We start from the raw sequence: 13945 nt of genomic DNA on the forward strand, positions 1-13945 counted from the left end.
GAAAAAATATTTTCCGACGCTTTTAAAAGCGTCGCTAATTCCTCTTTCCCGAGGCTTTAAAGCGTCGCGAATTACCATTTGCGGTCTGCATCTTCTCCTCATTCAAAACTACAAACAATCTCCCCGATCGGTACCTTCATTCCATCCGTGCGTAGTGGTTGGGTTTGGCTATATAAACAGTTTTTTTTCAGATCCGCCGATGTGGGACTAAACTGGGGTGGTTTTTGGCTTTCGACGACGCTTTTAATGACGTTTTTAAGCGTCGTTATTTAACAACGCTAAAAAGCGTAGTTAAAAGTGTTTAACTTGACAAATGTTGGCGGGGAGAAATTTTTGCCGACTCTTAATAAGAGTCAGTAATTTTCTTTTTTTTATGTAGTGACGTCACTGTCGAGCAGTTCTGCATGGGTTCATGCGGCTTCAACGACACGGTTTTGCTGTCGCTGGGCAAAAATATATGCCATCATGGCCCATGTCGGCGACCCCGGCGTCCAGTGCCCAGGCTTATGCGCATGGCCATTCGCCCAGGCGCCCAACGGACCACCGGCGCCGCCACTGGTGGCTTCGAACGGAGCTGGCGTGGATGGGATGGTCATGAACACGGCGGAAGTACTCATTGCAAGGGCCGCCACAAACCCATTCCACGATGGGTACCACCAGCTGTACCATCGGAGGCTTCAACAGCATGCGCCGGGTTCTTCGGCCCGGGGGCCTACCCAGGATACCCTGGGAAGTTGATGAACGATAGCAAAAGCCATGCAAGTTCTAATGTTTATGGTCCCGGTGACCGGAAGTTTCTCCTTCCGGCTATCTGGGATCCACCCAGTGAAAGCTGCAAGGTTTAGACAAACCACAGTAAAGTTGGTGCTGGTTGATGGAAGATAAACAAAGTAGCATTTGATAAGTAGGTTTGTGCTATGGTTTTACAATGGTTTCTAACAAGTTGGATGATGACTTGAATGTTGTTCAACAGTAGTTGTATTTGAGAAAAAAAAGTACTACTTTTATGATTGATATAAGGCCATCACTGGAAGCAGGGACAAGAATGAAATATCCGGTCAACAAAGCAAAGGACCAAGAATGTGAATCCCAGAGATGGACCTCCATGTCCCCCTTGATATATAAATCCTGCCATGCTTATTCACCTAGGCCATCTCATCTTTAACATTCAGGACTTCATCCTAGTCCTCGGAGAGATGAAAGTACTGATGGCATCCCCTCTTGTCTTGATGCTTTTTCTCTATCTTTCTATATAAATCTGTTGCATGTTAAACAATGAACTTTAATGATAATAGTATATATTAATGCCAATATCATTAGTATATATTGTATATTAAGTAAAAAACTTTTATGATGATTAAATACATTAATAATTTTGGCATGAGCATGGAATGGAAAACTTTATGTAGAAGCTCTCATCATTAATACTAGAATAGTGTGAGATACAGGGTACAATTTTTCTTCTTTTTCCAACTATTTTTCCAAAGCAATATTGACTATGTAATAAATTAAAATAAATAGAAGGTTTAAATACATAGCCAAATTTCTATTGCATATTAAGCAATGAGCCTTAATAATGATCATGCACATGCATACCAGTATCATTAATATATATTGTATATTAAGAAATGAACTTTAATAATTACTAGATATATTAATAATTTCAACATGTATATAGTAAATGAAAATTTTGCACAAGATGAGATCTGGGTAGAAAATCTCGTCATTAAAAGGTACAATTTTTTTTCCCTTTTCCAACTATTTTTTTAAAACAATATTGATGATGTAATAAATTATAATAAATATAAAGCTTAAATAGTCAAATTTCTATTTCACATTAAGCAACACGCTTTAATGATGATTGTGCGCATTAACACCGTAGCAATGAACTTTAATGATTACTGAAATTATTAATGTTGGCATCTATATGATGAAGGGAAAACTTTATACAAACCGAGATTCTCCTTTAAATATATGTAACAGAAATGTAGATCTTCATCCTAGTCCTTGGAGAGATCAATGAAAGTACTGATGGCATCCCCTCTTGTTTTGATACTTTTTCTCTATCTTCCTCTTTCCACAGGCTTCTCTTATCCATTGGAGACCCCCCTAGAAGTCTCAGATTTGATTCAACAGGCATGCAAAGCAACCAAGTATTTCGAACTGTGTGTCTCAACTTTGTCATCTGATCCTGATAGCTACAAGGCTGATCTATATCAGCTCACCAACATATCACTACGGAATTCTTTGGACTATGCTTCAGCTTCTTTCAAGACCGTCTCTAGGATGTTCAATGACACAGGTGATCTCAACCTAAAGAAATGCCTTATTAGATGTGCTAAAAATTACGAGAGTGCAATTGACGTTGTTCGGATAGCTCTCCGGTCCCTGGCTTCAAAGAAGTACGATGACCTTCAGACTGAGGTAGGGACTGCATCTGACGAGGCTGCAGCATGCGAGGAAGCTTTCAACAATTCTTCCCCACCCAAAATCAAATCTCCATTAACCGAAAGGAATGTGATTATGAGCGAACTCTGTCAAATCAGCATGGATATTGCGCTTTTACTTGGGAAATGAAGACCTTTTTACTTCAAGCAATGGTTAAAGTGAATAAAAATATGGGGCATTTATATTGTTAAGATCATAGAACTTTTATTCATCATGCGTTTCTCCCCTCTTCTCGTCCTACCCATGCAATCACTAGCTAATTAGTCTATGAAATTTGCAGGGCATTTCATGACTTGTCATCGCCATCATTATTATTTTCATTGTTGTTGCTGTTATTGTTATTACTAAATTGTTGTTATTGTTGTGGTTATTGTTGTGATAAGAACTCTACACCGTGTGACCGCCCACCAACCACAATCATTATAATATTCAACTCGATCTTATAATAAATTATAATAAACAGAGGACTTAAATAGCTAAATTTTTATGATATATTGCGCAACAAGCTTTAATGATCATCGTACAAATTGATACCAATATCATTAATATATATTGTATATTAAGTAAAGAACTTTAATGATGGCTAAATATAACAATTTCGGTGCACAGAGTCTTCTATTAAGTCTTATTTCTTGTCTATTATTGTAATGCATAGAATTCTACCAGTGCTCTATTTTCCCCTGATATATCACAAGAACGTGTTCCTCAAAAAAGAATATCGCAAGAACATAAGCAAATTTATGACTGTGTTTGGGTATGGTTGAATTGTCTCCTCCCAATAAACATGAAGAAAACCTGCCATCATAGAAAGTGAGGCCTTGATGTCAAGAGGCATCTACTTTCTAGCTGTGCTTTTGAAAAAAAAAACCCTGTTTCAAGTTATAAATTTAAATTTATGTTAATTTTCAAGTTATTCTTGAATTAAAGTAGTTGTTCAGTTATCATTTACCGAATCATTCAAAACATCAAATAAGTATTTTTTCTTCTTTTTTCTTTCTCCGCAATGTAAATACCATATCTAATATTTTTTTCTTCAGAGAAAAATATTGTATCTAACTTAAAGAAATAGTTAATGTTATCTTCTACTGGGCGCAAAAAGACACACATTTCCTGCTTAAACATGGATATCACACTATGATAGCAGGCATTTCTATTAAAGATTGGATGGCTATAATTTCCAAGTGAGATTTACTGGCATTAAAGAAACTATGAATCGAACAAGTTTTGGGGAGGTTTTGTGGGAGATGAAGCATTTTTCAACCTCATACTACTATGCATCTGTTGTTTGTTTCCTTGTACACCATATGCATTTGATGAGCCATTCTAGGCACCAAAAGCGCAGAAGTTCGAAGCCTTCTTGACCCTTGGAATCATTAGGCCCTGCCACCTATCTTGCAGGAAGAGGCAAGCAGCAGAGCAATCATCCACCTTGGAAGTAGGAAACTTGGATCTCCATGCACGAACCGCTGCTTCTACCAATGCTTTTGATGCGTCCTCTTTGCTCTCTGCGGACCACACGATCGATACGACTCGTTCATTGCTGAGGACATCCCATACCTTCAGCCCAACAACATCATACATAGAACGAAGTCAGAGATAACCATTAAGGAAAGAAAGGTCAGCTGAATCTTGATGGTTTTGAAAGAAAGCTTGCATCATTACCCCATCAGTTGCTAGAACTATGAATTGGTCTCTTTCTGATAGGCGGCGGTACGAGACCTGAGGGATGGAGATTACGCCATAGTCCTTCAGCTGGAAGTCTCCGAAAGCACGGGCCATGGCAAGCCCCGGGTAGTTATCATTTGGTAACCATACACGCTGGGTGTGTGGCTCATCCTTCAGTGCAAAGATTCGGCCATTGTTCTTCCTTATTCGCGCGGCTTCTTCTGCACAACCAATTTGATATAATTAATATAGGTTCAGCCTTCAGTTTGATACAGGGAGAAGAGACTGCTTACTAGGAACACAGGGCTTCAGATCGGTCGTAAGCTGCATGGCCTCAAGGCGACCCTCTTCAGAGATGGTTCCCATGATCGCCCTTGAATCTCCAAGGTTGGCGATAATTAAATCCTTTCCCTGTTATCAGATTAAGAACATGTAGAGAAATTCTTCAACATAACTAAGCCACGCCCGTATTATACCTGTTTAATGATGGACACTGCTGTTGTTCCACTAAAGGAGAAGTCCAAGTTAGGTTGGAGTTTGAGTTCCTTGTCCATGACTCTAAAAGCCTGAATGAAAACCGCTTTCCACTCATCAAACGTCTCAGGCGATGAGAGGGAGGAATCATCAGCATCCACCGAGCTTGCATCAGTGCCATCACTGGAGTCATCAGACTCTTCCTCGGCGAGCAGAAGGGCGTTGCGTTGTCTGAGAATCAAGGAAGGAAGGTAGTCTCTGACTAGCCTGCTGACAATGTGACCGTTCCTCCCATGCCCATCAAACACTCCACAGAATACTCCTTCCTCCATTCCATAACCCTTTTAAATTTGAGGGAAGGAAATAGGAACTCAGTCTTCGTTAAAACTCTAATAATATATCTTCTAAGCGGTTTATAAGTGAATTAAACAGCAGAGGAGAGAATTGCATAAATAGTCTTTTGTATTTATAGGATCCTGGGTTTACGGTCCTCTACAGGGAATTTTTCTTCTTTTAAGGGCTTAACATCCAAGGATCTTTTCTGTAATTGGAATTTTATCCAAATGATCATCCGAGAAAAGAAAAAGATCAAGTGGAACTAGAAAAAGCAAGTCTGCAATTTTTTATCTAAAATGAAGCTTTTGTTCCTTCAACTCCCTCCCCCCACCCCGGCCAAGAAAACAGAAACCACATAGCTATACAACTTCGGATCAAAGACGAAAGTTTTTATCTAAAATGAAGCTTTTGTTCCCTTCTTTTGAGAACAATCTAAACAAAGAATGCGAACACCAACCAAAAAATATATATGAAGCTTGTGATTCATGTAATCCAATCTATTCAAACAATAAAAGCACGCTTTTGATCTGAATTATACGAAGTCACATACCGTGCAGAGGATGGCAGCATCTTGGTTTGGACCCTTCTTCCCTTGCCGAGAATATAGGGAAGCGAGCATCCTCACTTCCCCCTCGCCATAACCAAATTCGTCCTCTTCCACTACACACACAATGTTCTCGTCACTCTCTTGTTTCTCCAACGGTTCAGAAGAAAGACAGATCCCCATCAATCTACCCTTTGTCTAGAGAGAGAGAGATTCAACCACCTCTCCTCCAGTTTGCAGTTCTATACCCAGAGACCATATTATGGAAGTCCTAAAGGCGCAAGCCAGAAAATAATGAGATAAAACTCATAAATATGGAGCGGAGAGGGCAAATAAAGCTACGGGTCGCAGAGAGATAACTAGCTCTTAGATTAAAAGAAATATTATAAATGCTACTGGAAATGTTATTTTTTATTTTATTTTACTTCAACCTTGGAATTATTAGGACGAGATCCAGTTTGAGATCCACATTAGGCGAGAGATATGGTTCAACTTTAAAGTTAGGTATAAATGCAATCAGTGTGAGATCACCATTCTATCGATTCTTGGCAAAGAACCCCAAAGGTATCATTGAATTACTATAGAGGTCAATGACAGGGCGGGCGACCATGGGAAAGTCGTCGGGTGAAAGCCATAGTAGACCAGAACCCATCTGACTGTAAAATATTTTGAGGCAGCATGTGGGTCGCAAGGTAATTTATCAGAAAAAATAACAAATTTCAATGATTAAAAATAATTTTTTAATAAAAAAATCAAAATTAGGTTTTGCAAAGATCCAATTTCTCTTGCAATCGAAAAAAAAAACAATAGACTGTGCAGGTGAAGCACGTGTATCGTGAGGCTAACAGGATAGCAGATTGGGTAACGGCTAACTATTCAGAAAAAACCCTATGACTAGGAGAGAGGAGATTACCTAGTGCTCTCTAGCATTTGTTATCTTTTAATTTTTTTTGGATATATTCGTATCCGACATAGAGGGATGGGATAGTAATTTCCCCTATATCTACTTCAGCAAAAAAAAAAAAAAAAGAAAAAAAAAAAAAACAAAAAAACAATACCAAAGAGCAATCTATGTAACCTGTATTTTGGAGACTTGCATTCTAAAAACCATAGAAGTTGAGCTTAGGGAGGATGTTCTCCTTTTGCCAAAAGGTATAGATCTCTTCTAATAAGAAAATTCAACAGTCGGCAAACTTGACGACACTGCCGGTCCTCTGGTTACGAAACCAGAGTAGGGGGTTAACTGCCCCTGTTGTCTGACGAAACCATATGAAATAAAATAGTGGGTCAACCACGAGAACCAATAGATAAATAGCTAGATGCCAAGGAATCTCTTCAGCTCACCCATCAGCCACAAACCATCCCCTTTAAAAATAATGAATAATAGCAAGAGGATGACTCAGGACAGCGAAAGGCGAAAACGAAAGGGAAGAGCGTGCGCTTACAGATGAGTGACTTTCTAAAACGCCATTTGGCCCTGCAGTAAACAGCTAAAACAGCGACTGTGCCAAAGTCGAAATGTTCTGTCCTTTCTATCATTACTTTTTTTCTTATATTAATGGCCTATTTTCTTTGGGTGACTAGGGAAATTACGACGTGACTAGGGAAATTACGACGACCACGTAACAAGTCTTATACAAGGGGATGGCACTAATGCAACCTGCTGTTTTTTTATATTAACACCAACATAACTAGCACGATTGAACGCAACTTGTAATCAGCTCAGAATTTTATATCAACAAAACTGTCCCAATAGCTTGAGCACGGATATCCAATTCCTAGGTGCGCATGCAGAGCTTGTAGTTTAAATATCATTCTATGAAAAGAACCTCAAGTGACAGCAGCCATGGTTTTGCACAACCAAATTATCCAATAGGCATGAGCCAACAACCAGACACGAAACAATATACAACACTCCGATAAGTGTGCTGCTAATCAATTTTTTCAAAGGGGACAAAAATTATCTAAAATATGTTGAGGCCACAAATAATGGTAAGAAATCTAACTAGCTTAAAGAGAATCTTTCACCGCCATTGAGGTGGTAGCTCAGTGGAACGGGACCTTACTTCCAACCAAGTGATTCTGAGTTCGAAACGTACGGGCGTCGATTAAATTGTGAAGACCGGATGCTTCCTGTTCGGACACAGGGTTTGGAAGGGCTACTGGTCCGCTGGTTGCCTCGGTGGTGCCAGGTGTGACATACTCACACGGAGGATTCGTGCCGAATCTTAGAGAAGTATCCGAGCCGGGCCCACGGGGTGGAGAAGGTATGAGCAAAACACTCGCCACCTAAAGCAAGTGAAGGGATGCACAGACAGAGTACCGCTTGGTGGAGTTCCGGGAGTGTCCAATACATAGTCATTTCTGCCCGCATTGAACATTCTCCTGGCGGGGTGGGGGCCCAGTGGGAGCTGCTACACGGGGGTGGGCTCGTCCCTTCCTCCTCCTTTCTCTTTCTTCAACAACAAAAAAAAAAGAAGAGAATCTTTCACATGTCTTCCAACTTCTGCGATTGACACTAGTAACAATGATTGACTAGCAGCAAAATAAGGGCCAGAGCTTTATGGCTTGCTACCATTATTCATGACTGGTCAATCATAAATGACATGTTTGGTTAGGAGGAGTTAGATTCTAAAATACAAATAGAAATGAATAATTCTCATTCTAGCCGTTTTGTTAGTGGAAGAGTCCTATTGCCTTTCTGATTCCGAAGGGAATAAAAATTGCTGCAATTTTTCAAAATCTAGTTCGTACTCTTTCCTATCATTCAAATTCTATTTCGATTTCGATTCCGATTACGATTTCGATTTCGGACGTGAAACAAATGCACATAAAGATCAACCGTCACATTGCACAGTTTGAGAACAAGATGAAGTTAATGAGGAACCATTTGGACTAAGGACCTATTTGGATTTTCTAATTATCCTTGGATTTTCTATATAAGGTCTAATAGAAAAGAAATTAAGGATGTGTTTGGTTTGTGACTGAAATTATTGTGTTTGGTTTGTGAACCAAATTGAAATTGGAATCGAAATGATCATATTCTTTGACACATTTGGTTCACGTCTAGAATCAGAATCAGAATCAATTTGAATATTAGTGGAGAGTCAAGATTATATTTTAGAATTTTGAGATTTTTTTATTTTTTTTCAGAACAGAAATCGGATTCAAAATTGAAATGAAACTCCTACTAATCAGTAGGTTGGGATGAAAGTGATTCATTCCTATTGTCATGCCTGTGCTCACTCCCCCTCGATAATGGAGACCACATTCTGTCACTGTAAATCGCCCTCGTTGGCCACCTGCACCTTGCTTCAGCGATGATCTTATCACCCTGTCAGACTGTCACTGCCTTCTCATCATCTCTATCACTGGTTCGTTATCAGCCGGCTATGCATGGAACCCACCTGCCAAAAAAAATGAAAAAAAGAGAAAAAAAAGGGGAAAAAAGATTAAAGGAGGAGAAAAGGGCAAGAGAGGAAGGGAACAAGACAAATGGGAGAGCGGGAGGTGCAGGAGCTAGAGAAAGATGGGACTTGCTGGAGAGAAATGGGACAGCGAAGCTTCTAAGTGTCTGATTTGAGATATGGAGCCATACAATATAATCCACGTCGATGATTGTTTTCAATCACTTTTGAATTTTCTAACTAATAAATTTTAAGATTGATTTTAAATATATATATATATATATATATTAATTTCAAATAAATTATCAATTGGGATTTTGATATCTCAGTCTAACCAATATTTCAGAAAATCACGATCCTCTCCAAAAGAAAATAAAAAAGAAAATAATTTTGGGTGCATTAAGTTTCTGTACACCAAATTCCACAGGCTGCATCCCAAACTGGTCGGGCATTATCCAAATTTTCCGTAGACATGAACCGGCATGAACCAACAACCTGCCCTGAAAGAACAATTCAGGTCCTGTTAGACCCCAAACCAACCGGTTGGGCCTCTATCTACTAATCAATTGTTTCAAAGGAAAAAGAATGTCTGCGATATGTTGACTAAGGCGCCAGACGGTGGTAAAAATGCATCAACCTGGAGAAAAATCTACCACCTATCTTCCAAATGGTACCCTTTGCCGTTGACTCTATTAGCAAGCATTACCTAGGAATGAAAAGAAGCCAGAACTTCAAATTTTACGGGATTTGTACTGGGTGTGATACAAAAGATCAAAAAGGTCATCTAAAATAAGGATACAAGTAATTATATTTTATGATGATATTTACAAATTAACGTCCATTAGTTCAAAGCATGCAATTTACTGGGTGGACAAGGAAATGCTATGGCTGGAATAGCATCAATTGGAGTTGGTGACTACTGTGTGAGGGACTTAGGGATGTCAGGACAATCTTAAATACAACGTTGCTGTGCGTGGCAAAGGAGCACGCACATATGCCAGAAGAGGACCAATGCTGGCGAGTGGCTTAATGTATTTGGGGGTCTAAGACTGTTTTATCTTTGAGACATTTCTTGCAGTGAGCTGGCCTAAGGCGAACTCACAAGAATGCCTTTTTCCTTTTCATTTTGCTTTTGAGATCTTTCCTGCGATGGGCCTTTTTTGAGTGGGGCCTGAGGCGACCGTCTCAATCGCCTAAGGATTGGGCCGACCTTGGGCCCTGCTAACTCTCAACAATGTAACCTTATATTCCCTGACAAGCTCAAGGGCATCAACTACAGCATCATATACATTCTGTGGGCAGTTCTCAGAACTAGGCTTGTCATGAAGATAGATGACATACATGGTGAAAACCTTCAGACTAATTGCAGGCCCCTGATGCTGGGGACGAACTGATGATCTGCAATAAATGAGCATCTGAAATGTAATTTATTTAGATGTTAGCGCGCCCTCTTATTCTTGAAAGAATGAACTATAAATGCTGACTCAGAAAGCCGATGGTGAAGACAAAATTTATTGTTCTTATTGGGGACCTATTGCTAAAATTTCAGCATTTCTGATATTTCAAATAAAAATAATTTGGCTAACCAACTAAGATCCAAATGCAAATGTTTAATATATAGAACAAAAATACTCATAGGAAGAATGCAAGCAATATTATACATGCCAATTGCATTTCCATAAACTTTATACCAACAACATCCATTACTTTAACAACTAGATCCCTGAACAGCTCTACCATCAGCACCACTTAGAGCATGCTAAAACCTGGATTGGCCCCACAATTCTGTCCAACTCCAGTTGTTTTGTCAAAGAGTTCAAAGAAGTAGCTAAAAGTAACCAAATAGGTTTTAAGATATCTGGTTCCAGTAAATTATAAAGAAGGTCCAAAGCCATCTAAATATTGGCAAACTTAATACCAGAAAAGAAAAAATAGCTGATCAGGTATGCTCCATTGAATCAAAGAATTACATATAGAAAATAGCTAATTAGGACAACATAGAGAACGCTAGATATCACTGTAATGCATATAAAATGTAAATTAGGACAAATCAACAGGCAAGAAAAACAGATTCTTCTGAGGGCAAAAGAAGATATTCAGTCACTATTTTACTTCTGCAGGTAACGACTTCTTGCTTTTCATGTGTTTAGTGTGCATGAGAGTAGCCATGAATAAAGGTGAAAAATTCCTCCCCAACTTGAACTATAATCACCTTATTAGCCGCTTCGCTTGGCAATAAGCATTTTTCAAAAAAAAAAAAAACAGGTGCATGCAATCCCAGTGCATAACCACTCTCAATCAGATCTCTGATCATCAGTTAATGAATCTCCTGGTATCCATCTCTGAGCACCAAATGAGAATTCCATCTGAAAGCAAGAAGAAAGATGACACTTTTGCTCCACATCATAGAAGAAAACTATAACCTAAGTTTACGATCACGCCAACCTTGTTCCGATTGGGAAACTGGACATCACATGGCACGATGGCCAGCAACGCGGAAGCGGATTCTGGATCCCTCTCAGAAAACCTCCCGACATGAACGATCGAGTCATGGACTTGCTATTCATTGGCTCCGAGGCGTTTTACATCCTTCGCAGCCTGAAGCGTACTCACATGGAGCTTCCACCAAGTCCCAATGCAGAGTAATGTTCTTCTTCAGCATTTTTTTTTTACCTGTAATCTCATGATAAGAACTGATTAAATACTGCAAATAAAGAAAGTGAGTGTGTGTGTGTGTGTGTGTGTGTGTGTGTGTGGGAGAGAGAGAGAGAGAGAGAGAGAGGCGAGGGGGCAAGAGAAGACCTTGGCGGAGTTGCCCTCCTCGCGGGGGAAGCAGCCAAAAAAGTGCTCAGTGTTTCTTAGTATATATAAGTTATGGGCTGGGGCCGCTCTAATACCATTTGTAACAATTCAAGATCTTACTCAAAATGGTTAGCCAAAAGATATTATTTAGGTTTCTTGATCCCCTATTAGCATCTAAGATCTATCTAACGAATAACCAATGTGAGGCTAAACACACACCCGCACGGCTCTTCACAGTTTTCAAGCTAGCGACGTCGAAGAGAGACGGAGGAGGAGGAGAAGAAGGGCGAGGAGAGGAGGCGGAGGACCGGACCGCGTGAATAGGAAAAAAAAAAAAAAAATCTAGGGAAGGCAGATATTGTCAAAAAGGAAATATATAAGGGCATTTTGGTAAAACAGCACGTTAGGAAAAAAAAATCTAGGGAAGGCAGATATTGTCAAAAAGGAAATATATAAGGGTATTTTGGTAAAACATCTAGCCCCCTTGTCGCCGAATCTTTTATAAGATTCGGGATGCAAAGTTAGGGTTTCCATTGAGTTTCTCAGAAATCGCCGTTTCCAATCTCGGGCTTGCTCCGTCGTCCGGTTTAGAACCACAAAGAAGATCGGAGATGGGTAAGGCTTACAACCTCTCTCTAGGGTTTCTTCGTGTTCTTTGTCGACCTAGTTCTAGGGTTTGCTAATCTCTTTATTGGGACTTCGGGGTTTTCGCAGGGAAGGTGCACGGATCGCTGGCTCGGGCGGGGAAGGTGAGAGGGCAGACGCCGAAGGTGGCGAAGCAGGATAAGAAGAAGAAGCCGAGGGGCCGGGCGTACAAGCGGATGCAGTACAACCGCCGCTTCGTCACCGCCGTCGTCGGCTTCGGCAAGAAGAGAGGCCCCAACTCGTCGGCGAAGTAGAGGCCGAGAGAGAGAGAGAGAGGGTGGGCCACAGGTTCTTGGTGCCCTTTATGAATTAGATGGTATTTTAATTTCGTGGTGTAGGATTTTGGATCGTTTGGATGATAATAGTAGAAATATGTTTCCTTTAAAATTATAATTGGTGCTGTGGTATTTTCTTTCTTTGTTTTTTATTTTGAAGAACGCAGACTTATCTCTAATATTATCTCTATCTTTGATTCTTTGCATTTATATGGTTAAACTCGGGTTCTGTCTCGAATCCCGGAGCTCCACACCATTATTCTTCCACCATTTTTCTGAAATATTTCCAAGCAGATTAACGGAGTTTATTTTTCGTAGTATTTCTTTTCTTTTATAGCTTCCTTTTTAGTGTTAGTTAAAAGATAAAATAAAAAAAGAGAAAAGGACGAAACAGACGGAGCTTCCCATGAACATGGAATTAGCAAAAGAGGAGTAATATGGCTGAAGAAATTTAAAATAAATACTCGCTGGACAAAAAAAGTGAATACCAAGATGTTCAAAAAGATTAAAGGAATTGGATATATGGATATGTTTTTTTTTTTTTTTTTTGAGGTCACTTGATCTGTAGGTCTTTTAGCTTTTAAGCATCTTTAATGATATATGAACGGTATAGGTAATGGTTTGGATACTTTATTCTAAAATTTTAGATTTAAGAAGATTTTAAGAAGATATGTACCATCTTCTCTCGTTGGAAGTAAATTCCATCTTTGCAAATACGTGTACATATGATAAACATAATTAGTTGGACTGGTTATTTTTTTAAGAAACTAAGTTCGATCCACTTGACTGGCCTAGATATAAAAGTTGGAGTATGAGACAGAGAAAAAAAAGTAAAGCCGTATTTGATTTGGAGTAGAAGACGGACTCCTCCTCTATTCCAATTTTTTGCGAGAGTTAAAAAATCTAGTCTTTATTTGAAGTTTTCCATGGCTCGTTTGTCTCACCATCGGTAGGTTTGGCCAATCACTATTGCTGGTTTCTTCTCATTCTCCTATTAATTTCCAACGATCTTGGCTGACGATGCTCACCAGATATTTCAGTTGAGCGAATTTTAGGTTTTGAGAGAAAATTTCAAAATTACTTGGGCCTATAGTTTGGTTTTGCTCGCAAGATAAGTAATGCAATTTTTTTTATAATTTATCGATAAATTATAAGATTATTATATTAATAAATTTGAATTATACTATTTATGATGCATGAATTTGATGAATGGTATTTTCACTGAATATGCTTTATTTTGAAATGTTATGACAATGCATGGTCGAAAATGTTGAACTCGTTAGATTGATTTTGATATCACAAGATTTTTTTTATTTTTGTTGAGCTGAAATATGAAATGCATGATTGTT

General features: G+C 39.2%; 2 protein-coding genes across 3 annotated transcripts; one reads left to right on the forward strand and one right to left on the reverse strand.

Annotated features, from left to right (window-relative positions):
- Positions 1 to 3575: 3575 nt before the first annotated feature.
- Positions 3576 to 5963, reverse strand: LOC103702012 (Protein phosphatase 2C family protein). 2 transcript variants are annotated; one of them, XM_008784277.5, is made up of 5 exons: positions 5474 to 5963; positions 4590 to 4928; positions 4407 to 4524; positions 4111 to 4334; positions 3576 to 4005 (listed from the first exon to the last, which is right to left on the reverse strand). In XM_008784277.5, the coding sequence occupies exons 1-5, from the start codon at positions 5648 to 5650 to the stop codon at positions 3772 to 3774; spliced, it is 1092 nt and encodes a 363-aa protein (XP_008782499.3). In that variant the 5' UTR covers positions 5651 to 5963; the 3' UTR covers positions 3576 to 3771. The 2 variants fall into 2 exon arrangements, with proteins under 2 accessions (XP_008782499.3, XP_026658395.3); XM_026802594.4 differs by having other exon boundaries at positions 4111 to 4331; positions 5474 to 5803.
- Positions 5964 to 12153: 6190 nt separating this feature from the next.
- LOC103702013 (small ribosomal subunit protein eS30z/eS30y/eS30x) lies at positions 12154 to 12714 on the forward strand. Its single transcript, XM_039129293.3, has 2 exons — positions 12154 to 12291; positions 12391 to 12714. The coding sequence occupies exons 1-2, from the start codon at positions 12288 to 12290 to the stop codon at positions 12573 to 12575; spliced, it is 189 nt and encodes a 62-aa protein (XP_038985221.1). The 5' UTR covers positions 12154 to 12287; the 3' UTR covers positions 12576 to 12714.
- The last annotated feature ends 1231 nt before the right edge of the window (positions 12715 to 13945 follow it).

This window comes from Phoenix dactylifera, chromosome 5 (assembly GCF_051530095.1).
Source record: "Phoenix dactylifera cultivar Ajwa chromosome 5, Ajwa_hap1_PhDact_Kaust_v1.1, whole genome shotgun sequence".
NCBI classification, from domain to species: Eukaryota; Viridiplantae; Streptophyta; class Magnoliopsida; order Arecales; family Arecaceae; genus Phoenix; species Phoenix dactylifera.

Bases quoted from the DNA above. Each gene is read 5' to 3' on its own strand.
- LOC103702012 (XM_008784277.5), bottom strand. From the start codon at position 5,650: ATGGGGATCTGTCTTTCTTCTGAACCGTTGGAGAAACAAGAGAGTGAC. The intron at 4,335-4,406 runs GTAAGCAGTCTC...TTGGTTGTGCAG, and splicing joins TCTGAAGCCCTGTGTTCCTA to AAGAAGCCGCGCGAATAAGG. The intron at 4,006-4,110 runs GTAATGATGCAA...GTTGGGCTGAAG, and splicing joins TAGTTCTAGCAACTGATGGG to GTATGGGATGTCCTCAGCAA.